Source organism: Xenopus tropicalis, chromosome 6, assembly GCF_000004195.4.
Source record: "Xenopus tropicalis strain Nigerian chromosome 6, UCB_Xtro_10.0, whole genome shotgun sequence".
In the NCBI taxonomy this organism is placed as follows: domain Eukaryota; kingdom Metazoa; phylum Chordata; class Amphibia; order Anura; family Pipidae; genus Xenopus; species Xenopus tropicalis.
The window spans coordinates 32260653-32286752 of NC_030682.2; the positions used below are offsets into that span (position 1 = coordinate 32260653).

A 26100-nucleotide genomic window follows, 5' to 3' on the forward strand; every position below is an offset into this window, starting at 1 on the left:
GGATTACAAGTAGGCATAGTTCAGGATATCTTGTGTAAATTGACATGACTGACCTATATACCATAGTGGCATTTATATCCCATACCTAAATTTGCATATTCCTGACACAACTAGGATGAAAGGAAGGAACTTTTTGGATGACACCAGCAGGGCCGGAACTAGGGGTAAGCAGAAGAGGCACCTGCCCGGGGCGCAATGATTGGGGGGCACCAGGCAGGAACCTCTCTTGCCCCCACCGGTTGTCTCTCTCCCCACCCTATGGAAGTGTGCGTGCACACGCGCGGGGGGGGGGGGAAGGTGCAGGGCTGAGGTGGCCGACCGGGTTGCCTAGGGTGCCCGGTTGGCTTGGCCCGCCCCTGGACACCAGTGATATTTATCAACAGCTTCCTCCGATTTTATAGCACCATTCAGAGAAGCAGCTTGTTATGCGCTGTATACCAACAACATGACAAGAGACATACAAGAGGTATAAGGTTAATATACACCCCCCTAATAAAAATTTGTGCATTTAAACAAGTTCAGCACTTACTTAAATGTTGTTTCCTATAAGAGTGTTTTTTCCAGGAACACTTCCTGCTCTGTTACTGCAGGGGGAACCAAAGTGCACAGCTAAGTCAGGAACATTGACCTGATGCACCAGTTTTCATGTGCAGGACTAAGTGAATGTTCCTGTTGTCTTACAGGTAGTAATCCTTATCCCTAAGTTTTATAAAGTTATTCCAAATTGTTCATATGACACTGCAAGCCAGCACAGACAGCCCGCAGTGAGATACAGCAGCCACACAGCTACACCTGCTGAATCAGTGCACATGTTGCACAGTAGTTAATGCTGGCTATAGATACCTTTATGCAGCAAGATTGTGTTATATTTCTAGCACAGTAATATGTTATGTTACCTGTATTCTGAAGTACTTGTATAGAAGTGTATGTTTAGAGTTGTAGGAACATTTCCCTGATGCACCAGTTTCCATGTGCAGGACGGGGGTATATTTATTATGCTGTGTAAAAAGTGGAGTGACACATTACCAGTGATGTTGCTCATAGCAGCCAATCAGATGCTTTCCTTTGATTTTCTAACTGTTGAAATCTAATTGCCGATTGGTTGCCCTGGGCAACACCCCCTGTAATGCTTTACTCCACTTTTTACACAGCATAATAAATATACCCCACTTTAGTGACTGTTCCTGTTCCTACTTCTCTTACCCCACCCTCCCACTCTGAATCCATTTTCATATGTGCAACACGCATCTAAACTACATATAGTAAATAGCCCATCCATGTTTGCGCATTCAGTCTAGGGGGCACATTTACTAATCCACAAATTCGAATCACGAATGGGAAAAAATCGGATTGGAAACGAAAATTTCTGAAGATTGCAAATATCACGAAAATGCTTATGAAAAATTCTTATTAGTCACGATAATATCGTATTGGCGATCTGGAAGTCACGAAATTTTTGTACCGAACAATTGTAAACAGCGGTAAAACCTTTCAGATTTTTTCGTGCAAACGTCCGAAAAAGTCGTGCAGACGCCCGAAAAAATCGGCAAAAATTTGCTCAGAGTGTTCGCGCTTTTGTAAATGTGCCCCTAGGTGTGCAGCCTGCTCTTCCTACCATAGGTAATCATTTTAGAGAAATCACTTCTCTCACCTTGTATAAACATTACCCATCAGGATTAATAAACAGACTATTAATGTATTGGCCATGGTGTCTTAATGAGTGGAACTTCCATGTACCAGTTTCATATACTACAAATTTGTTATTGAGAATTCTATGTCTTTTGGGGGATGAGTGGGGTAGAAATGAAAATAGAAAAATTGATATCATAGTGTGTATATATATATATATATATATATATATATATATATATATAATCATGGTGTTGAAAAATAGATTTACCATCTAATGTCAGGGTCATAGAGGTGCCAGATGGGTAGATTTACCATCTAATGTCAGGGTCTTAGAGGTGCCAGATGGGTAGATTTGCCCTATATTGTGTCACACATGAAGGTGAAATGGGGTGATCCAGACATTATGGCCTTGGTGGAACCTCTGTTGCCCATAGCTTTCAGCTGGACAGCCTTGAGAAGAAGGGTAAATTACAAACAAACACAAGTGCAGTGTGTAAAATGCAATTTTTTATATGAATCAGCAGCCCCCTCCATAATTCCAGCATAATTGCAATTACACTCCAATTTGCATCCATCACAATTGTGCTAATATTTTGACACAAATTGGGTTAGTTGCATTTTCAGAGTGGGAGTTGGATCAGCTAGCTGTGAGGCTGCTGCAAGTCCAGCCTGGCATAGGTACAAAGGTTTCCAGCGACAACAGGTGAAGTTGCACACTCCATTGTGTCTATTTTGGAGGATCTGCACTTGTGGATGCGTTCGTAAATATAACCTCTTGTATGCCCCCAGGTGGTAAAATGGGTTAGTATTTGCCTGCTATCCTGAGCTTTTAGCATTTCTTTTATGGTCACTGCAGCTTTAATGGTTTTTCTTATATATTGGTTTATGCTCTGGGCTAGATTTTATATCACAGCAGTTTTCTCATTTATAAGGACTCTGAGTACATGAATTTTTTTTATTAATAATCTAAAATATCTCATTTTTTCATCAATGTTTTATAGAATCCATAACATTTGAATATGATATATAGAAAAGTATAGCCTTAGGAATGTTTAATAATACTGCATGGCTATTTTCTATTTTATTTCCTTATCAACCGTGTCACAGCCGACTGTCAGGAGCACATAGCAGTCATTATTTGTTGCACAAATATCTGATTCAATTCTGAATTGTGGATTTTACAGCATCAATGGCTTCAGGCATTTAAACTGACCTTTAAATCTGGCTACTCAATAATTTCTCATAAATAGCATCTTGGTGATTGCACATAACTGTACATAGCTAAGAGTATGCTCAAAGTCATGGGTAACAAAACTGGCATGTTTGCAATAAAATCAGTGGCAAACATTCCAAATAATATGTTTAATGAATAAATATGTAACTATGCAATCATTATGTTACCACTGATGTTGGGGTGTTGAGCTTTATAAAGGGGAACATCTTTACTTCCCATAGGGAGTATTGTAATAATAGGTGCTTCAGTCCTGACAATAAGTAGTTTGAAAGCAGACATCTGATTGGTTTGTCCCCTATATCTGGGACAAACTGTATACATGTTATTAGATTGCCCACCTATATTTTTATACAGACTAAAACTGTCTCCTCCCTGTAAACACAAGGAACATAACAAGCCATTTAATCACAGTTTCCGATTTTTACTAATGCTTTGCAAAATGGAGGTAGCAATGGCAACAGTCTGAGAGAGAAATATGGAATGGAGGAGTGAATACCCCTACCCAGCAGCAACCAGGTGTAGGGCTAAAATGCTTGACTGGAGAGGCAGCCTTTTCTCTTAGATAATACAACGAAAGGGTGATATTTTCCCTCTTTATATAAAAAAGGAAAAAGGTCCTCATACAGAGTCAGGGGTACCATCAGACCTCCATCTTTCAGTCGTCAAAAAACAAATTTTCACACTGAAGGACCAAACCCATTGATTGAGTTATTCCATTTTGTGTTCCATTTTATTGTGCATCACATGATTATATGGAAAACCTGATCAAAAGATTTTGTTCTCCAGAGTGAAGAAGTTCCCATGGATACTCTTGGAAGCCCTGTCTGAAGTTATCTTTATAAAACTGTGTATTCAAGCAGTACTAAGCCCTTTGTAAATTGTACTTTTTTAACCCTGTTAGTCATAATTTTCTTGACGTTTGAATTTTCCCCAATGATTTAAATGGGTTGCCGTGTCAGAGGTGGTGTAAAATTAAATTCATTTAGGTTGGAGCCTCAGTTCATGATGGGGGACTTATGGGTCAAGTGGCTCAAATATTGCTCATGTTTCCACCAGGGCAAACGGGGACTAGCCACAACCCATAGTCTGCCTATCAAAAACTTGATACCTCTGTACCTGAACTGGTCCTCTGGTTGGTCTGGAAAATAGGATAACATAGTACACATGGGGGTATAGTTATTATGCTGTGTAAAAAACGGCGAGAAAATTAGCCACACATCGCCAGGCTTCACCGTGGAAAAAAAATTTTACGTGTTTTTTCTTCCACCGGAACTTACGGAAGATAACGGCAATCTTTTCCATTTATTTTACACAGCTTTTTACACCGTTTTTTTGGTGAATTAGTTTTACACAGCATAATAAATACGCCCCATCATGATTTAGAATAAATAAACTTGTTATTTTTTGAAAATGACCCTGTATGTCCAGTGTGAAACCCACTTATTATACAGCGCTGAGGAATATATTGGCGCTTTATAAATAAATGTTAATAATAATAGATATGTATATATAGTTTATACAGTATATTTTATATATTATGGAAATATTGTAAAACCAATATGCTATATAATTTTTTGCTCTCTTATACACTATGCTAACAAAAACTTTAAAGGGGTTCCCTTATTATCTTTTGCATTAGATGTTTAAAATCCATATACTTATTTTGTTTCTAAGGGCTCTGGTACACGGGGAGATTAGTCGCCCGCGGCAAAACTCCCTGCTCGCGGGCGACTAATCTCCCCGAGTTGCCTTCCCCCTGCCATCCCACCGGCGGGATGGCAGACGCGGCAGCGCGATTTCGCGCAAATCGACGAAAAAGCCTCGCAAGTCTTTTTCGGCGATTTCCCGAAATCGACCCGCCGCATCTGCCATCCCGCCGGCGACTTACATGTTCGCCGGTGGGATGGCAGGGGGAAGGCAACTCGGGGAGATTAGTCGCCCGCGAGCAGGGAGTTTTGCCGCGGGCGACTAATCTCCCCGTGTACCAGAGCCCTAAGTGTAGTGCCTTTGTTTTGTTTGTTTCCTTATCTGCTTTACTGTAATTGTTAAAGCGCCCACAGGCAATACATGTTGATAAGCCATTCCAATTAAAGGGTATTTGATCCTGCTTTATCCTGTGGGACATTTGATCTTATCCTGATTGTTTATCTAGAATTCCTGCTATAAGGTAGGACTACTGTTGTTTGCCAGAAAGGAAATAAAAAGTGTCACATGACCAGTGGGGAAGAAATTGAAATTACAAATGTGTTTTTTTAGTATTTACATACATATTAAAACATGGATTTTGTTGTAGTCTTCACATTAGGTTCCAGGTTTAAGCTTTCACTGGCATAGAAGAAAAGAATGTTCTATTGATCTATTTATGTATTGATTCTTTGTACCAATTACATAATGTCTAGGTTATCTTTTAATTCTACTTTAGCATGTTGGGTAGATAGTAACTTCAGCATGTTGGGTAGATAGTAGACGTTTTCTGTGGACTTTTTAAGTTAATGGAGTTTCTCTGGACCAATCAATATCTGATTCCTGGAAATATAGGTTAATGTATGTGAGTGAGATACTATATTTAGGTATCTATTGCCATTAAAGTGAGAGATAGGGTTGGCTCCATTTAATATATAAAACTTTCTCAAAGAAGGTTTGGAAATGTGCCAAGATCTGCAAGTGCTGGGCCATCCTGGGGATTACTGAAAAATTATTTATTGTCCTCTTGTTAATTTCCCCAAACTAATGAAACATTATTATCTCATTGATATGTTGTGTATGACCATATCTGAAATTCCAATATAATATTAAAATTTCACAAAATGGCCACTTGGGGTTCATCAGATGAAGAAGTATAACCCTGTTGTACTAAGGGTTGTGTTCCTGTTGGTACCTATCAAAACCCATCTACAATGTTATGGAGATTCTGCAGATGCATTGTGTGGTATTTTAGGACAATATCTCTTTCTGCAATGTTCAGTAGAGGGGCATTTCACCAAATGGCTCCTCAGTGCACCACCAATATGTTCAGTCTTGAGAAAATGTAGTACAATGGATGGAAGCATATGACTAAGGAGTTGCAAATGCTAATAGATCTTCAGTACAATACCCATAAAATGGTCTAGACAGGGTTAAAATGGATTTCTCTATTTAGATACCACATAAGATCTATGTGAAAACCTCCCAGCACCATAACTACAGACTGTTAAAGTAGAAATAATTCTAAATTTATAATAGACTATTTACTGCGGTATTCCAAGGCAAAGCAGAATATGTCAGTGCTTAATATCATGCTAGGCACTGTAGTTCAGTTTACAGTGAGAAATCCTTCTTCCTATGCTTATTCACACTGGACCTTCTATTGCACTTTTTTGTGTTTGAAAGTCATTTTTTATTGCTGAGTTGGCAAGTAAAAGGTTTTTTTTAATTGAGTCCCATATGCAAGGATGTTGCTCATAAATAATAATCTTACATACTAAACAAGGTTGAGAAATGACCAGTCCAAAGCAATTTTCAAGTTCAACTCTTCAATTTTCTTATGCTCTCCCAGCTGAGTTAGCTGCTGTCCACAGTTACATGCCAATTATATAGCAGCTCATTAGCTCCTTAGATTAGTTTTAACTGATTTTATTAATAATAAGTATATATATATATATATATATATATATATGTCCTTTATCTCTAAAATCCAAATACATAAATCACCCCATTTGCTGGGGCGGGGGGTAGTGGGGTGTGTACTTGAAGATTATTTCTGTCTTTCTTAAAGGAATAGTTCAGTGTAAAAATGAAACTGGGTAAAACAGAGAGACTGCATTAGTTAGGAAAAAATTAAATTTTTAAAGGCTGGTGTGAGCTAACATATACAGAACACTACGTCCTCCTTTACAGCTCTCTAACCTATTAGTTAGTCAGTGACTTTAGGGGGGGCCACATGGGACTGTTCAGTTAGTTTGTGAGCACGCAGGTCAGATTCAAAAGCAAACTAACTTAATATTTATGGCCCATCTGGCCCACTGTCAGGCTTACCGGGTCGCTCCAGCTGTCAGGCTTACCAGGACTCTCCAGTGAAGAACAAGGCAGCACGAAGACAGTGTCACACAAACGGCTCACACAACACAAAACCTCCCAGGATGAGAACAGGAGGAAACGAGAGTGGAGAGAAGCCTGTGCGGCAAACTGAGTGAAGCACCGGAGAGAAAAGCGTGGTCGAACAGTTCCGGATTGAGGGCAGGTAGCGTAGGTTCAAATTTGGAGTCAGGCAGAGTTCAGGATGGGCACAAAGAATTCAACAGGCAGAAGTGTGCAACAGGGAACAACAAAATATCACAGCTAGGCTTTAGGATAATTGATAACGCTAACCTAAAGCTGGCCATACACGTGGCGATCTCACGATGTTTCGTACGACCGTCGGTCGCACGAAACATCGTCAGATCCGCCACACACCATTCAGGGCTGAATCGGCAGGTAAGGAGGTAGAAACAATAGGATTTCTACCTCCTTCTGCCGATTCAGCTCTGAAGGGAGAATTTTGGTCAGGCGCCTTCTATGGCGCCCGATCAAAATTTTCTAACTTGGCCGATCGGCGAGCCGACCGATTTCAGCAGCTTCCTGCGATATCGGTCGGCTCGCTGACATGCCATACACGCACCGATTATCGTACGAAACGAGGTTTCGTACGATAATATCGGTGCGTGTATGGCCACCTTTAGAGAGCTGTAAAGGAGGAAGCAGTGTTCTGGCCATTATGTTAGACATCTGCTCACTCCAGCCATTATAGATTTTTGCCTAACTAACTATATTGAAAATATTTTTTATTTTGCACAGTCTATTTTACCCGGTTTCATTTTTACACTGTCCCTTTACAACTTTGATAGGTGTTAATAATGCACAGTTTGAGGGAAAAAAAGGCTCTAGGTCATGTGACTGCAACTGGCCACATGGTTTAAATATTCAGGGAAAAAGGAGGAGATTAGTAGTCTTTTTGTAAAGGGTTAGAATAAAAGTCTGGGGAAAAAAATGCCCAAAATCTGGCTTACTGAAAATGTATATTTAGGAAGCTGTTAAAGTAGAAAATCAGTGGATTGGGCAATTTTTTATGAATGAAATCATAAATCTAAAAATAAACTAGAAATGGCAAATCACTTTTCCCAATCATTAAGTTGGGCCAATAAAATAACATATGTTTTACAACAACCCAACATCCTACTAAATATTCTCTCTGAAAAATGATACTTATGGGCACCAGTGTATATTCCAACCCATTATGGCTCATCACTTGCAAGGTAACAGTCTATTAACTCAGGTAAAGATATCAGCAAAGGCAGACGCTAAATGAACCCCAATGATGGAAGAATCATATTGTTTTGTACTGTATATGATGACGTAATGGGGCCAATGAACCATTTTCATAAGACTTATTATGGTCAAGATATAAACCATAGCTTAAAGTGATACCATCACAAAAACGCCTCTTGAAAACCTTGTGCCAAAAGCCATTTTACTTATTTTATGGCATGGCAAGAACAAGGCCCCCTGCATTATTTAATAGGAGGGCACTCCTATGGTTTTATACCAAAGTATATACAGTATTTATATGTTACAGATTCATAAAGATAAGGTGCTGGCGTAATGGGCTTCTTCATTAGTACTGCCAAGCTCATACTGTATGTTTACAACGCAGACTCCTGCTCTATACTTAAATAATCATATCGATACCATTAATAACCAATAGTTCCCTTATATTTGCATATAACTCACATTTTGACAGTGACAGTTTTTTAATTGAATTCTTTCAAAACATTTCAAAAACTTGAATAGGAACAGATTCTAAGACAATTTGCATTTGGTCTTCATTTTTTATTATTTGTGTATTTTTGATCATCAGTAGCTATGCGGTTGCTAGGGCCCTAATTACCTTAGCAACCAGAGAGTGGTTTGAATGAGAAACTGGAATATCAGTAGGAGAGGGCCTGAATAGATAAATATTAGAAATTAACAATAACAATAAAATTGTAGCCTCACAGAGCAATAGTTTTTTGGCTGCCGGGCTCAGTAATTCATTTATATTTAATTACTGGAACAACATTTTCATACTTTTTCTATGCCATCTTCCAATATTTAGGTAACAGAACAACACAGGCATTAACTGCAGCTCCGCAGAAGGAATATTTTGGGAGTCTCCTTAGCAATTCTGGCAGCGTATCTGATATTCTGCTTCTGCTAGGCCAGGAGGAAAATTATACTCAGCCGGAATGGATTGCCTGTCAGCCAAGGTAACGATAATACTTATTTAAACCCTAAAAGAACAAGTAAAAAATAATAAAACACAAGCTCTAAAGATTGGAGCACATATTTTTTGGTGGACCTGACCAGTTTTTACAAAACCTCGCTGATGGTTTAAGATCCAGTTTCTTTTATTAATGGGAAACTGTCATTGTGATAAAAAAAAAAAAATACACTAAATAATAACAGTTGAAAATATATCAACCCACAAGACCATTTAAAGGACTTTAAAGGACCCCCTAGTAACACTATAATAATAAGTAAATATTACATCATAAATGACATAAAAGAAATATTTATTCCCACCCAAGCCAGCAAAACACGATAAATTAAAAACACCCCCAATATAATAGCACAAAGCAGTGCAAATAATGGGATTGTCATTGTGCAAAAAATATCTGTTACAAATATCCGTTTGATGACTGGCCCTTTTTGTTCTTCAGACCTAATGTTTGCTAATTGGTTTCTATTGGGCACAAAACTGGGGGTAGTCATATAATATTAAATTAATATTAAATTCAGTTTGTCTTATACACACAACTATTTGTATAAAAAAGCTATAAAAAAAATGATAGGTATCTGGCAAATAGATAAATACTGTAGATTTACTATGTATCTACTGCAGATTGGCTGTTATACTGTAGTTAGAACAGATCCCCTTTAAACAATATATTCCTTCTACAGCGCATGTGATCTGTTTCCACCAATATAGTTAAAAAAAACTATTAGTTAGAAATAATTTGGCTGAAGAGAAATATGTTTATTGAAACCACTAAATGATAAACAGAAACATACAGTAAGCTTAAGATAATGATAACTCGGAGCTGCCATTAGGCACTGCTATGTACAAAATAACATTGCAATTTCCAGTGTCCCAAAACTCTTAAGATGATGAAAAACAGTAACACACAGTAATTATCTTTCCATTATACCTATTATGTGTTAGCCTGAGGGGTGTGGATGGGACCATTTTTTTTGCTAATTTGGGAGCCCTTTGACTATTGGGTACTTCAGTGGAAATGTTGGGTAAAGCCATGAATCTCATTTCCAGGAATGTAGAAGTCTAGAACACCTAGAATTCCCTCGATTTTGCTGCTCATCTATCTATTATAAGTTGGTCTGTCTGTCTATCTATGTATCTATCTATCTATCTATCTATCTGACTGTATCTATTTATCTAACTGTACTTTGTTAAGTACAACTTGGCTACAGGTAGTGCAATACAATTAATTCTGCTTTCTTTGGAGCAGAAAAAAAATCAGTGTGATACTGATATACAGAGACGCACCTCTGTAGCTGAATTGCCTGCAGTTCTACATATAGATGCATGCTGCCAGTAATTCCAGAGAAGGCTGGTAAGCACATTGGCATAGCACTTTGCAGTTGTGCTCACTATCTAAGATAATACAGCTGCATTAAATGGATAGACGGATGATACGTAGATAGATGTATTGATGTATATTATTCTTAAACTCTTTGCTGTGTAGTTATCAGTAGACCATCTAGTGCTGCATATATAAGGTCAGCAGAATCAAGAGCATAATGTGGACTTTGCACTTGCATTCACTGAGCCCTTCTATTGGATAATGATCATCATTTCTGCTGTCAGCTATAGACATACGTGCTTATATAAAGCTACGCCTGATATAGCACATACTAAATATATATATATATATATATATATAAAATACTGCAAAGAAGGCCAGCACTCACAGGACTTTAAATAATCCAAAAAATAAAGGTTTTAAAGCAAATGATGAAGCATGGTTTTTTATTTGTCCGACGTTTCAGTTCCAGACAGGAACTTTCATCAGCCAGGATCATATCTTGATAAAGGTCCCGGGTGAGGACCGAAACGTCGATCTAAATAAAATAAGTATCTTTTTTTGATTAAATTTTCCTGGTGTGCATCAGCATTTTTTACATATTTACATTGTTTATCTGATTTGCACCCAGGTTGTTATCCCTATAAGTGTGTGCCTCAGCCTTTTTCTATATATATATATATATAACAAAGGATAGGCTTGCCTCTTTTTCCCTATAAGTGGGCATTAGTTGGCGGTGTCTCCCACCAGCAACATGAGTGGTTGCTATGCACGCAGTGCCTAGCAACGGCACGCAGCTTGGGCTTTTTACAGATGCTGGGTGCACATGCACATCCACCAATACAGGACTAACCACAGGGGTTGTTTGGTGCCATGAGCGGTTAAATTGTTTCACCTGAGGGGGACACAATCTATACAAAGATGGTGAGTAAACGGTCCCCTTCTGCCTCTTTCAGTCTGCTGTTTTTCCTTTTCTTTTTTCTCATTCTTTTGTTTTTACTTTGCCATTGCACTGGTTGTTTTTGCCCTGGACTGCTCTGTCTCGGCATTACCTGATTTTAACCTGGACTCACTTAGAGTGATTTCATATGTTATATTCATTGTATTTGTTTACATGTAGGAGTTAGCCTCTGGTTGCCTAGCGACTTGTTTTGGCGCCAAAACTCCTCTAGAGTGTTTAAATAGATGTGGGGGAGGGAGTGCAGATGAAGGTTTCTGTGTGAGACCGAAACGTTGAGTTATAAACCTTTCTATTTTTGCATTTACATTTTGCTCACAATTCTTTAAATCCTAGGAGTGCTGTCCTTGTTTCAGTGCATTTTTTTGTGCTAGCACCCAGGTTTTGTTGCTCCAAATGGTGTGCACCCTATGGACTATACTTTATTATTATTATGACTTGCACCAAGTGAATTGGATGCTAATGCTGTTATTGACCCAGTGTGTCGGAAGCGAGGCACTGTCACACATAGCAGCGAGCAGACTGTGCACTGATTTGCCAAAACAGAGGCTAAATTGTATCTGTAAGGGTGCATCACACACAAGTTGTGGCAGACAGTAATTAATTAGTGCCTGGTATTATGCTGGAATTCCATTAATGCCATTAGTGCTACATTGTGGGGCAAAAAAACATGCCTAATTGTGCTTAAATTCTGTACTTTGCACATTCTGCTTCTAGAAATGTGCACTAGAAACATTAAGGCTGTCCATAAAATATAAGGGCTCATCAAGTCTTCAGATGCAATGGGCAATTGGCGCTTTTCCTTGCAGTAAGTTGCATCTAAAACAATTTCATTAAAGGGACTTCTATGCACAGGCACATTTTCCCCAGATATGTTTATATATTATATTAACAACATAAAAAATATATTGTGCATTGTGCATGCAATGACACATACATTCTGGGGGAAATGGTGCATTGTGGGGAAAAATTCTGGTTGCATCCAAAATTGCACTGTGCTTACTGCGTCAGGGTGAATGTACCCCATTGGCCATGAATGGCTTAGCAGTGGCATATAGGGCTCTGCAGGGGTTTGAAAGGAGCAAAGGCTTTATCAAATTAATTGGTATTGCCTGAATTCAGACAGTAAAATTATTATAGGCTGAATGTAATCTGAAGTGATTCCAAGTAAATTGTATGTGTTGGATTTCTATTCTCATTGCTTTCTCACTGCTCTAGGACAGTGTTGTCATTATGGCATAATTATGTAAAAACACTTTAACACACAGATACACGAGGTGTAATGATTATAAAAAAAACAACATCCAATATACACAATCAAATACATATTTTATCTCCTATATAAAGTTGCCCTTTATAGGCACTCAAACTCGCTGTACACAAATCATTGTATTGAGTATGTGTTGTGTATGAACAACTAAATACACACAATAATCAAATACATTTGTACTAAATAGTGTTCATGATGTAATGAAGTGAGTATAATCTTGTATAATTTATCAGGTTAACTTCTATTTTCAGTCTATGTTTATATGTATAAAAGGTTCATTTTATTGTGATGCTTTTTGACTGGCCTAGGCCTCCTGTCATTGTGATGTCGTTGCTTTTTCCCTGGCCCAGGCCTAGGCATTGTGATGTCATCACCCTGTACAAACACTGTACACTGGTCTCACTGCGGCCAGTATAACTCACCAGTGAGAGGAGAGCACAGGGCAGAATGAATCTGTTTGTGCTTTTACTCAGCTTTTTTATTTTTATTTCTTTTTTTATATCTTTCTCTGAAAATTCTATACTTAAAAGTGAGTATTTGTGGGAATATATAAGCTATAACTCTTTTAACCTGAGTAATAAACATTACCTGATGTTTGGATACTATGTATAGCACTGTAACACACTTTGCATTTAATATAGATAATATGTTTGTGATACGAAACATTATTATTTGATGTTTAGTAGTGTTTTACATTGACTTTTACAAAAAGACACTCATCTCAAATTTGCAATTGTTTTAAAGCTATTGGTAAATGTAATTTATATCGAAAGCAGTATCTGTCTGCCAGTTGCTACTGTCTCCACTGCTGGTTCTGACCATTGGAACAATGTGGCTGAAGAAGAGATAGGGAGGATTTTCGCTATGTTGTGTCAACAGTCAGAACCAGCAGTGCAGAAGGGGGCAAACTAATACTTCTTTCAACTGGAATTATATTTACAGTTAATGTTAAAATCACTGACATATTGGAAAGTTGCTTTTTACTGGATTTTGTTTTTTGGGTTTACATCCCCTTTAGTTTTAGTGAATAAAAGAAACTGGGATAAGAGCAGTCATTAATCTGAAAATGTGTGGCAGATTAAATGATTTGTTTCAGAAAGTAAAACTACTGCAGACAAAACCCTGTGCTTAAACCTTACCTCACTAAAACTGCATTTCATCGTATTTCCAACTGCCAAAACTGCCCTCCATACACTAATCTCCTATGTATTTGTTTCCTGGATTTCATTGGAGCATTGCTTGTTGCCAGATATATATTAATGTTTTCTATTCCCTTTGTCTCGAGCAGCTTGTGGTATCCGACCTCTGGTAAAAAATCACCATCGAGTACGCCGTGTAATCGAAGGAAATACTCCTGAGCCGGGCAGTTGGCCATGGATGGCCAGCATTCAGATGCTTTATAAAGACGGCTATGGGTCTGCTTGTGGCGGCGTGCTTTTGAGCAATCGTTGGGTTGTAACGGCAGCTCATTGCCTATCTGATTTAAAGAGGTAAGATATTCCCAAATTGAGCATATTTTATATTGAGGTATTTTTGGAACATTATGCTTAAGGCAGCCATACATGGACTGAGCTTTGCTATTGTTAGGCTCATTTGTGCAAAGTGCACTACCCACAGAAGGTCATCCTCTCCACTTTCTCATCTGCCTATGAATCATATACTAGCCAAGATAGTACATTTGCAGATGAAATATTACAATTTTAAAACCTGCCTAATCCCACAACCAACAGATAGTCGTAGTACATGGATATTGGTCAGGATTGGTGGGCCACCATGCACACAGACAATACTATGCCAGCTTTGGTTTCTGATGGTTTGCCTTGCCTAGATTGTGTTTGCCTTGCCTAGATTGTGTAGAAATGTCATCCTTTTCTCTTCCCTTTACTCTATCAGATATCGCCACTTAGCACGAATTGTGCTTGGAGCACGTGACTTGACGCAACTGGGACCTGAGACACAGATCAGAACTATCAAACAATGGATACAGCATGAAGATTTTGATCATAAAACACATAAAAATGATATTGCGCTGATTCGGTTAAATTACCCAGTTAAATTCAGCGACTACATACAGCCGGCCTGTTTACCCCCTAAATCTTCTAATGTCTACAAGATGGATGACTGCCACATTGCCGGTTGGGGACTTCTAAATGAAAAACGTAAGTCTTGGCTGGGTTGTGTTATCAATACCGAACGAGTTACTACTAATTTCATGTCTCGTGTATTTAGTACCTGCAATTAATAAACGTTTATAATTTTTTTTTAATGTTGACAGATTGCACATTAGCATGTACTCAGGCTGGTGTCACATATTGATCATGTTATTTATCCCCCACCCATTAGCTAGAACAGTCACAACTATGCTGCAAGAAGCCACTGTGGAACTGATTGATCGCAAGCGTTGCAACAGCAGCGACTGGTACAACGGAGGGATACATGACGACAATCTCTGCGCAGGCTATGAGCAAGGAGGCCCCGATGTCTGTATGGTAAGGAGAATCTTTCACATATTTAAAACAAGGGTATTTTTCCCATGCAATAACTGTTTCCGTTTTAGTACTGGCAGCACATACAGGTATGGGACCTGTTATCCGTAATTTGGATTTCCATACCTTAAGTCTACTAAAAAATCATAAATATTAATTAACCCCAACATAATTGTTTTGCCTTCAATAAGGATTAATTATATCTTAGTTAGGATCAAGTACAAGGTGCTGTTTTATTATTACAGAGAAAAAATAAATCATTGAATTGAGTTATTTGCTTAAAATGGACTCTTCAAGTTGGCCTTCCCATAATTTCTGGATAACAGATCCCATACCTGTATATTAGATAGTTTCAAGAAGGGGTTTTAGCTGATGAGAAAATACAGGGCTAATGATAATATTAAGTACCAATTTGATCCAGGGACTGGTCTAATTTCCCTTTTGTATTAAGTTGGAGAATTCACATTTCCGGGCCTTTTTCAGGGTCTGCTATATGCTAGGACTTTACCTTATTTGTTTTATTTTTGTTTTCAGGGTGACAGTGGTGGCCCCTTAATGTGCAAGAGAAAAAAAGCAGGCATCTATTATGTGGTTGGAATAGTAAGCTGGGGAGGACTCTGTGGTCAGCCACACAGCAATGGCGTGTATACTTCAGTCCAGGATTTTGAACAATGGATTTTCAACAAAACCTCCAGCCCAAAATACCATTATATGAAAGCGACTTCTATGAATATCAGCCCACCTTCAAACCAAAGGAACATTGAGGGAAATGTGGAATCTGTTACTATGGAAAAGAATGATTCAAGCCATTCTAACAGTACAGGTTCCATATTTAATCAAATCATATCTTTTTTCAAAATGATATTTTCTCCACACGGAAAGTCTGATCACGCAGAAAACTTGTGTAGGAATGGTCAGGAGAGTACAGAAACCCCACCTGTGGAGATAACTACTGGAATGATGGATCGGGAGACTATATATAATGGTTGCCTCAGCAGCCATGCACCCGCTATGCTATCTGGTCAGGCTATGGCTCATATCCTGGTCATGGCCTGTCTCATTGCCTTGATTATCTGTCGATGAAACCTGTCTATTTTCTGACTGTGACCTGCAGTGACTCCAGCCTGAGCTTGTCCGTCAATTCCAGTGCCAGCCTTATCAAAGTGTCGGACTTTAGCTGAAACGTAAAGGACTAAAATAATTACTATGGCAAACTATGAAGATAACCATTAGTTAGCCAGTAAAAGGCATTACGTTTAGTCCAAGGCTAGCCTGAAACTGCCAGGATGGAAATGGAGTCAGCGATGAATACCTGTTATTATTATGTTGTCATGTTAACTTGACAAAATCTGTGCCTTTTGTATATTTCAAATAAAAAAAAATAATTTTATGTGTTCTTTCTCTATATTTCGCTTTATATTCCACCTGCATTCCCCATTTAAGTGCTGAGAAAAATATAATGATCCTGTATTCAAGTAAGAACTGGGATTATTTTCACTGTTTTAAGGTTTTTCTGAAATGCCCTAATTCTTTGTCAAGCAATGGGAAACAAACACGGAAGCCCCATAAATATCCGTATACCCTTTAAACCCTGATTTATGTCACACTCTTTCAATAGCAATAAATAGTGCTCATATTGTGCTGTTCATGTGCTAAGTGCTGTACAGGGAATCGGGTACATATTGCAGGTATTTCCACTTGTTCTACTTATGCCTTATCTGTAGTGTAACAATATAACTAACTTTAGACTGTTAGCAGATGGGAATGATTTAATTACTGTATATATCCGTAATGTGCTATATAATAATTTGCTATATAAATACATATTGCGCCATTTATTTTATCAAGTCCCTCCACTTTTAGTACTTCCTCCGCTCATTAAACCCTACTCATGTCTACAGGGCCAGGGGCCCAGGCCAGATAATTGACTTCATTTTCAAATTAATGGAGTCTCACAGTGCCTCTGTACTACTATACATCTTTAGGGCTGATGGAATGTTTTACCACACATCAGTAGCACCTTTCTGCAGCGTTATGGGTGGACAGGGAAATGGGTGGGGCAGAGGGGGACATCTGCTTAACAAGGGGCTAGGCCAGTCAAATACTGGCTTGGTGGCAACCCTAGTGGTAGAGTGGTGCAGAGTAGTTGCTAATGTGGTGCAAATTGTGGTGCAGTTTGCTGAAAAATAGATCCCATTCTTAGCCTGAAAACTATAGGCCTATTAGTCTGACATCAGTAGCAGAGAAGCTACAGTATAAATGAACCTTCTTGTGTACTAGTTACTACAGCTTATGTATGACTGCAGGCACAATTTCTGTCACATTCGTACTTTTTAATGATTTCTACTCTATGACATGTCAGTGCACCCCACTTTTCTTACCTGTATTCAGTATCATGGGCTGGTTTCCTTCTTTGTGAAAGTTGGAACATTTGGGCTAGGGGGTGCCAGCAGCATCTATACAGTAGTTTGGTGCCGGATGTTAAGTGGCTTATTGCAAAACAAAAGGGTTTCATTTACATCTGCAAGTGCAATGAGGAAAGGGAAATTTCAGGCTCAATCTCCATGTTTTTTCCCATAATACAGCGTTTTTCCCCCAGAATTTAAGCATTTCTTGGTTGCAAGGGGGCTTTGCCCCTGACGCAATTTCAGACAATTTGTCGAAATGAATACAATTGATTTTCGCACTTTGTACTAAACATTTTCAAAGTCCAGTTGTGTGTGCCAATTGTTTTGATGCAAGTGCACCTATTGATGCACAAAGTTGAGGGAACCCTGGATTCCTCTTTGTCAAAAGGTGCAACTGTGGTGGATACAGAATGAGAGGTTGGAAGACAAAAGGTGCAAATACATGGGCCGATTGTAGCTGCCGATATTGCTCCCTTGCACCGATTCGGCAGCTTATCGGTCCGTGTAGGGGAAACAACGACTAGGGCCTGCCTGACTGATATCTGTCCTGAAATCGGCCAGATATCGTTCGGGCAGGTAAAAAAATTCAGCCAGATCGGGGACCGCATCGGCTTGATGCCGTCCCCGAACCGACTGCGCCTATTCCAGTCATTATAATTCGATCGTTTGGCCCCAGGGCCAAACTAACGAATTAGCCTAAATTCCCCCGATATTGCCCACCCGTCCGTGGGGATATCGGGAGGAGATCCGCTCGTTTGGCGACCTCGCCAGGCAAGCGGATCTTTATGTGTATGGCCACCTTAAGCAGCTCCAAGCACAACTACACAGAGATGTAAAGAGCACATTTGACACAAGTACCTTTATGTGCAACTGGGCACAGGGAAATCTGCATGAACACAACTTTGGTAAAGTTTGTAAACTTTAAAAAATTCTGTTCTGTAAAATCCTTTCCCCATAATAACGACAGAAGGAGATGCGTTTGACTGAGGGAATTACTTTTTGCTAAATGATGCCACTTGCCATAGTTCCCTAGTTTAGTTTAAAGAGTTAGTTAACCCTTCTTATTGAATATCTGATGCAGTTTCCTAATATAATGGCATAAAACATTTGTCAGTGTACAGAAAGTGCAATAAAATATAAATAACCCTAAATCACGTCACACATATTGACTTTAGAGGGAGAAAAAATGCAGCTTTGTTTGAGATTCACAGAATAAGCACAATTCCCCTTATAAGTGCAGCAAAAGTGCTTTATTGTTCCATCAGCTTTCAGCACTGCCTATGCCATAGTTCATTAGGGGGTACAGCTCAGAATTAATGCCGCGTCTCCAGCGGAGGGTACTTCCAGCAGGACTGAGGGGGGGAGAGAGTGCACTACGATTGGCAGAGCAACATACAGAAATGTTATCATCCCAGAGTTAAAGGCAAAGTTGTGCTCCACCAAGAACAGACTACGATTTATGATTAGATTTCAACTGACTAAGGGGCTGGTTTATTAAAGTTTGAATTTATGCTGCAATGCATATTTTTTTGTGAATTTGAATTAGGACTTGAATGTTCCATATTTAGTAAGTGCACAAAAATATAAAAAACTCAAATGTAAAACTTCAGCTTCAAAAAGCTTGCAAGTTCATGTCAATAGGAATTGTCCTGTGCAAAATGTAAGCATTTCTGATAACTCGGAGCTGCCATTAGGCACTGCTATATACAAAATAACATCGCAATTTCCAGTGTCCCAAAACTCTTTAGATGATGGGTAACACTAACACACAGTAATTATCTTTCAATTACTCCTATTATGTGTTAGCCTGAGGGGTGTGGATGGGACCATTTTTTTTTTTGCTAATTTGGGAGCCCTTTGACTATTGGGTACTTCAGTGGAAATGTTGGGTAAAGCCATGAATTTCATTTCCTGGAATGTAGAAGTCTAGAACACCTAGAATTCCCTCGATTTTGCTGCTCATCTATCTATTATAAGTTGGTCTGTCTGTCTATCTATGTATCTATCTATGTGTCTATCTATCTATCTATCTATCTATCTATCTATCTATCTATCTATCTATCTATCTGACTGTATCTATCTATCTAACTGTATTTATGTTGATTTGGGGGCCCTCTCACTATGCTGGGTACTTTGTTAAGTACATCTTGGCTACAGGTACTGTCATACAATTAATTCTGCTTTCTTTGGAGCAGAAAAAAAATCAGTGTGATACTGATATACAGAGACGCACCTCTGTTGCTGAATTGCCTGCAGTTCTACATATAGATGCATGGTCCCTGGAATTAAAGGAGCCATGCTGCCAGTAATTCCAGAGAAGGTAAGCACATTGGAATAGCACTTTGCAGGTGTGCTCACTATCTAAGATAATACAGCTGCATTAAATGGATAGACGGATGATACGTAGATAGATGTATTGATGTATATTATTCTTAAACTCTTTGCTGTGTAGTTATCAGTAGACCATCTAGTGCTGCATATATAAGGTCAGCAGAATCAAGAGCATAATGTGGACTTTGCACTTGCATTCACTGAGCCCTTCTATTGGATAATGATCATCATTTCTACTGTCAGCTATAGACATAAGTGCTTATATAAAGCTACGCCTGATATAGCACATACTAAATATATATATATATATAAAATAAAAAGCAAATGATGAAGCATGGTTTTTTATTTGTCTGACGTTTCAGTTCCAGACAGGAACTTTCATCAGCCAGGATCATATCTTGATAAAGGTCCCGGGTGAGGACCGAAACGTCGATCTAAATAAAATAAGTATCTTTTTTTGATTAAATTTTCCTGGTGTGCATCAGCATTTTTTACATATTTACATTGTTTATCTGATTTGCACCCAGGTTGTTATCCCTATAAGTGTGTGCCTCAGCCTTTTTCTATATATATATATATATATATATATATATATATATATATATATATAACAAAGGATAGGCTTGCCTCTTTTTCCCTATAAGTGGGCATTGGTTGGCGGTGTCTCCCACCAGCAACATGAGTGGTTGCTATGCACGCGGTGCCTAGCAACGGCACGCAGCTTGGGCTTTTTAGAGATGCTGGGTGCACATGCACATCCACCAATACAGGACTAACCACAGGGGTTGTTTGGTGCCATGAGCGGTTAAATTGTTCCACCTGAGGGGGACACAATCTATACAAAGATGGTGAGTAAACGGTCCCCTTCTGCCTCTTTCAGTCTGCTGTTTTTCCTTTTCTTTTTTCTCATTCTTTTGTTTTTACTTTGCCATTGCACTGGTTGTTTTTGCCCTGGACTGCTCTGTCTCGGCATTACCTGATTTTAACCTGGACTCACTTAGAGTGATTTCATATGTTATATTCATTGTATTTGTTTACATGTAGGAGTTAGCCTCTGGTTGCCTAGCGACTTGTTTTGGCGCCAAAACTCCTCTAGAGTGTTTAAATAGATGTGGGGGAGGGAGTGCAGATGAAGGTTTCTGTGTGAGACCGAAACCTTGAGTTATAAACCTTTCTATTTTTGCATTTACATTTTGCTCACAATTCTTTAAATCCTAGGAGTGCTGTCCTTGTTTCAGTGCATTTTTTTGTGCTAGCACCCAGGTTTTGTTGCTCCAAATGGTGTGCACCCTATGGACTATACTTTATTATTATTATGACTTGCACCAAGTGAATTGGATGCTAATGCTGTTATTGACCCAGTGTGTCGGAAGCGAGGCACTGTCACACATAGCAGCGAGCAGACTGTGCACTGATTTGCCAAAACAGAGGCTAAATTGTATCTGTAAGGGTGCATCACACACAAGTTGTGGCAGACAGTAATTAATTAGTGCCTGGTATTATGCTGGAATTCCATTAATGCCATTAGTGCTACATTGTGGGGCAAAAAAACATGCCTAATTGTGCTTAAATTCTGTACTTTGCACATTCTGCTTCTAGAAATGTGCACTAGAAACATTAAGGCTGTCCATAAAATATAAGGGCTCATCAAGTCTTCAGATGCAATGGGCAATTGGCGCTTTTCCTTGCAGTAAGTTGCATCTAAAACAATTTCATTAAAGGGACTTCTATGCACAGGCACATTTTCCCCAGATATGTTTATATATTATATTAACAACATAAAAAATATATTGTGCATTGTGCATGCAATGACGCATACATTCTGGGGGAAATGGTGCATTGTGGGAAAAAATTCTGGTTGCATCCAAAATTGCACTGTGCTTACTGCGTCAGGGTGAATGTACCCCATTGGCCATGAATGGCTTAGCAGTGGCATATAGGGCTCTGCAGGGGTTTGAAAGGAGCAAAGGCTTTATCAAATTAATTGGTATTGCCTGAATTCAGACAGTAACATTATTATAGGCTGAATGTAATCTGAAGTGATTCCAAGTAAATTGTATGTGTTGGATTTCTATTCTCAGTGCTTTCTCACTGCTCTAGGACAGTGTTGTCATTATGGCATAATTATGTAAAAACACTTTAACACACAGATACACGAGGTGTAATGATTATAAAAAAACAACATCCAATATACACAATCAAATACATATTTTATCTCCTATATAAAGTTGCCCTTTATAGGCACTCAAACTCGCTGTACACAAATCATTGTATTGAGTATGTGTTGTGTATGAACAACTAAATACACACAATAATCAAATACATTTGTACTAAATAGTGTTCATGATGTAATGAAGTGAGTATAATCTTGTATAATTTATCAGGTTAACTTCTATTTTCAGTCTATGTTTATATGTATAAAAGGTTCATTTTATTGTGATGCTTTTTGACTGGCCTAGGCCTCCTGTCATTGTGATGTCGTTGCCCAGGCCTAGGCATTGTGATGTCATCACCCTGTACAAACACTGTACACTGGTCTCACTGCGGCCAGTATAACTCACCAGTGAGAGGAGAGCACAGGGCAGAATGAATCTGTTTGTGCTTTTACTCAGCTTTTTTATTTTTATTTCTTTTTTTATATCTTTCTCTGAAAATTCTATACTTAAAAGTGAGTATTTGTTGGAATATATAAGCTATAACTCTTTTAACCTGAGTAATAAACATTACCTGATGTTTGGATACTATGTATAGCACTGTAACACACTTTGTATTTAATATAGATAATATGTTTGTGATACGTAACATTATTATTTGATGTTTAGTAGTGTTGTTTCAGAAAGTAAAACTACAGCAGACAAAACCCTGTGCTTAAACCTTACCTCACTAAAACTGCATTTCATCGTATTTCCAACTGCCAAAACTGCCCTCCATACACTAATCTCCTATGTATTTTTTTCCTGGATTTCATTGGAGCATTGCTTGTTGCCAGATATATATTAATGTTTTCTATTCCCTTTGTCTCGAGCAGCTTGTGGTATCCGACCTCTGGTAAAAAATCACCATCGAGTACGCCGTGTAATCGAAGGAAATACTCCTGAGCCGGGCAGTTGGCCATGGATGGCCAGCATTCAGATGCTTTATAAAGACGGCTATGGGTCTGCTTGTGGCGGCGTGCTTTTGAGCAATCGTTGGGTTGTAACGGCAGCTCATTGCCTATCTGATTTAAAGAGGTAAGATATTCCCAAATTGAGCATATTTTATATTGAGGTATTTTTGGAACATTATGCTTAAGGCAGCCATACATGGACTGAGCTTTGCTATTGTTAGGCTCATTTGTGCAAAGTGCACTACCCACAGAAGGTCCTCCTCTCCACTTTCTCATCTGCCTATGAATCATATACTAGCCAAGATAGTACCTTTGCAGATGAAATATTACAATTTTAAAACCTGCCTAATCCCACAACCAACAGATATCCGTAGTACATGGATATTGGTCAGGATTGGTGGGCCACCATGCACACAGACAATACTATGCCAGCTTTGGTTCCTGATGGTTTGCCTTGCCTAGATTGTGTTTGTCTTGTCTAGATTGTGTAGAAATGTCATCCTTTTCTCTTCCCTTTACTCTATCAGATATCGCCACTTAGCACGAATTGTGCTTGGAGCACGTGACTTGACGCAACTGGGACCTGAGACACAGATCAGAACTATCAAACAATGGATACAGCATGAAGATTTTGATCATAAAACACATAAAAATGATATTGCGCTGATTCGGTTAAATTACCCAGTTAAATTCAGCGACTACATACAGCCGGCGTGTTTACCCCCTAAATCTTCTAATGTCTACAAGATGGATGACTGCCACATTGCCGGTTGGGGACTTCTAAATGAAAAACGTAAGTCTTGGCTGGGTTGTGTTATCAATACCGAACGAGTTACTACTAATTTCATGTTTCGTGTATTTAGTACCTGCAATTAATAAACGTTTATAATTTTTTTTTAATGTTGACAGATTGCACATTAGCATGTACTCAGGCTGGTGTCACATATTGATCATGTTATTTATCCCCCACCCATTAGCTAGAACAGTCACAACTATGCTGCAAGAAGCCACTGTGGAACTGATTGATCGCAAGCGTTGCAACAGCAGCGACTGGTACAACGGAGGGATACACGACTACAATCTCTGCGCAGGCTATGAGCAAGGAGGCCCCGATGTCTGTATGGTAAGGAGAATCTTTCACATATTTAAAACAAGGGTATTTTTCCCATGCAATAACTGTTTCCGTTTTAGTACTGGCAGCACATACAGGTATGGGACCTGTTATCCGTAATTTGGATTTCCATACCTTAAGTCTACTAAAAAATCATAAATATTAATTAACCCCAACATAATTGTTTTGCCTTCAATAAGGATTAATTATATCTTAGTTAGGATCAAGTACAAGGTGCTGTTTTATTATTACAGAGAAAAAATAAATCATTGAATTGAGTTATTTGCTTAAAATGGACTCTTCAAGTTGGCCTTCCCATAATTTCTGGATAACAGATCCCATACCTGTATATTAGATAGTTTCAAGAAGGGGTTTTAGCTGATGAGAAAATACAGGGCTAATGATAATATTAAGTACCAATTTGATCCAGGGACTGGTCTAATTTCCCTTTTGTATTAAGTTGGAGAATTCACATTTCCGGGCCTTTTTCAGGGTCTGCTATATGCTAGGACTTTACCTTATTTGTTTTATTTTTGTTTTCAGGGTGACAGTGGTGGCCCCTTAATGTGCAAGAGAAAAAAAGCAGGCATCTATTATGTGGTTGGAATAGTAAGCTGGGGAGGACTCTGTGGTCAGCCACACAGCAATGGCGTGTATACTTCAGTCCAGGATTTTGAACAATGGATTTTCAACAAAACCTCCAGCCCAAAATACCATTATATGAAAGCGACTTCTATGAATATCAGCCCACCTTCAAACCAAAGGAACATTGAGGGAAATGTGGAATCTGTTACTATGGAAAAGAATGATTCAAGCCATTCTAACAGTACAGGTTCCATATTTAATCAAATCATATCTTTTTTCAAAATGATATTTTCTCCACACGGAAAGTCTGATCACGCAGAAAACTTGTGTAGGAATGGTCAGGAGAGTACAGAAACCCCACCTGTGGAGATAACTACTGGAATGATGGATCGGGAGACTATATATAATGGTTGCCTCAGCAGCCATGCACCCGCTATGCTATCATGTCAGGCTATGGCTCATATCCTGGTCATGGCCTGTCTCATTGCCTTGATTATCTGTCGATGAAACCTGTCTATTTTCTGACTGTGACCTGCAGTGACTCCAGCCTGAGCTTGTCCGTCAATTCCAGTGCCAGCCTTATCAAAGTGTCGGACTTTAGCTGAAACGTAAAGGACTAAAATAATTACTATGGCAAACTATGAAGATAACCATTAGTTAGCCAGTAAAAGGCATTACGTTTAGTCCAAGGCTAGCCTGAAACTGCCAGGATGGAAATGGAGTCAGCGATGAATACCTGTTATTATTATGTTGTCATGTTAACTTGACAAAATCTGTGCCTTTTGTATATTTCAAATAAAAAAAAAAATAATTTTATGTGTCCTTTCTCTATATTTCGCTTTATATTCCACCTGCATTCCCCATTTAAGTGCTGAGAAAAATATAATGATCCTGTATTCAAGTAAGAACTGGGATTATTTTCACTATTTTAAGGTTTTTCTGAAATGCCCTAATTTTTTGTCAAGCAATGGGAAACAAACACGGAAGCCCCATAAATATCTGTATACCCTTTAAACCCTGATTTATGTCACACTCTTTCAATAGCAATAAATAGTGCTCATATTGTGCTGTTCATGTGCTAAGTGCTGTACAGGGAATCGGGTACATATTGCAGGTATTTCCACTTGTTCTACTTATGCCTTATCTGTAGTGTAACAATATAACTAACTTTAGACTGTTAGCAGATGGGAATGATTTAATTACTGTATATATCCGTAATGTGCTATATAATAATTTGCTATATAAATACATATTGCGCCATTTATTTTATCAAGTCCCTCCACTTTTAGTACTTCCTCCGCTCATTAAACCCTACTCATGTCTACAGGGCCAGGGGCCCACGCCAGATAACTGACTTCATTTTCAAATTAATGGAGTCTCACAG

General features: G+C 38.7%; 2 protein-coding genes across 3 annotated transcripts; both read left to right on the forward strand.

The window, feature by feature from the left end:
* Positions 1-624: 624 nt before the first annotated feature.
* Positions 625-16565, forward strand: LOC100490933 (acrosin). 2 transcript variants are annotated; one of them, XM_031904537.1, is made up of 6 exons: positions 625-683; positions 8976-9126; positions 13978-14179; positions 14583-14848; positions 15033-15178; positions 15710-16565. In XM_031904537.1, the coding sequence occupies exons 3-6, from the start codon at positions 14067-14069 to the stop codon at positions 16256-16258; spliced, it is 1074 nt and encodes a 357-aa protein (XP_031760397.1). In that variant the 5' UTR covers positions 625-683; positions 8976-9126; positions 13978-14066; the 3' UTR covers positions 16259-16565. The 2 variants fall into 2 exon arrangements, with proteins under 2 accessions (XP_031760397.1, XP_031760396.1); XM_031904536.1 differs by lacking the exons at positions 625-683; positions 8976-9126 and adding an exon at positions 12964-13218.
* Positions 16566-22483: 5918 nt separating this feature from the next.
* On the forward strand, positions 22484-25532 carry LOC100497408 (acrosin). The gene is made up of 5 exons (XM_031904647.1): positions 22484-22582; positions 22943-23144; positions 23548-23813; positions 23998-24143; positions 24675-25532. Exons 1-5 carry the CDS (start codon positions 22501-22503, stop codon positions 25221-25223), a joined length of 1245 nt encoding a protein of 414 aa, XP_031760507.1. The 5' UTR covers positions 22484-22500; the 3' UTR covers positions 25224-25532.
* Positions 25533-26100: the final 568 nt, after the last annotated feature.

Excerpts from the sequence above, each read along its gene's own strand:
- LOC100490933 (XM_031904536.1), top strand. The coding sequence starts at position 13,137 with ATGAATCTGTTTGTGCTTTTACTCAGCTTTTTTATTTTTATTTCTTTT. Across the intron at positions 13,219-13,977 it reads TGAAAATTCTATACTTAAAA|CTTGTGGTATCCGACCTCTG; the intron begins GTGAGTATTTGT and ends TGTCTCGAGCAG. Across the intron at positions 14,849-15,032 it reads GGGACTTCTAAATGAAAAAC|CTAGAACAGTCACAACTATG; the intron begins GTAAGTCTTGGC and ends CCCACCCATTAG.
- LOC100497408 (XM_031904647.1), top strand. The coding sequence starts at position 22,501 with ATGAATCTGTTTGTGCTTTTACTCAGCTTTTTTATTTTTATTTCTTTT. Across the intron at positions 23,145-23,547 it reads TGCCTATCTGATTTAAAGAG|ATATCGCCACTTAGCACGAA; the intron begins GTAAGATATTCC and ends TTACTCTATCAG. Across the intron at positions 23,814-23,997 it reads GGGACTTCTAAATGAAAAAC|CTAGAACAGTCACAACTATG; the intron begins GTAAGTCTTGGC and ends CCCACCCATTAG.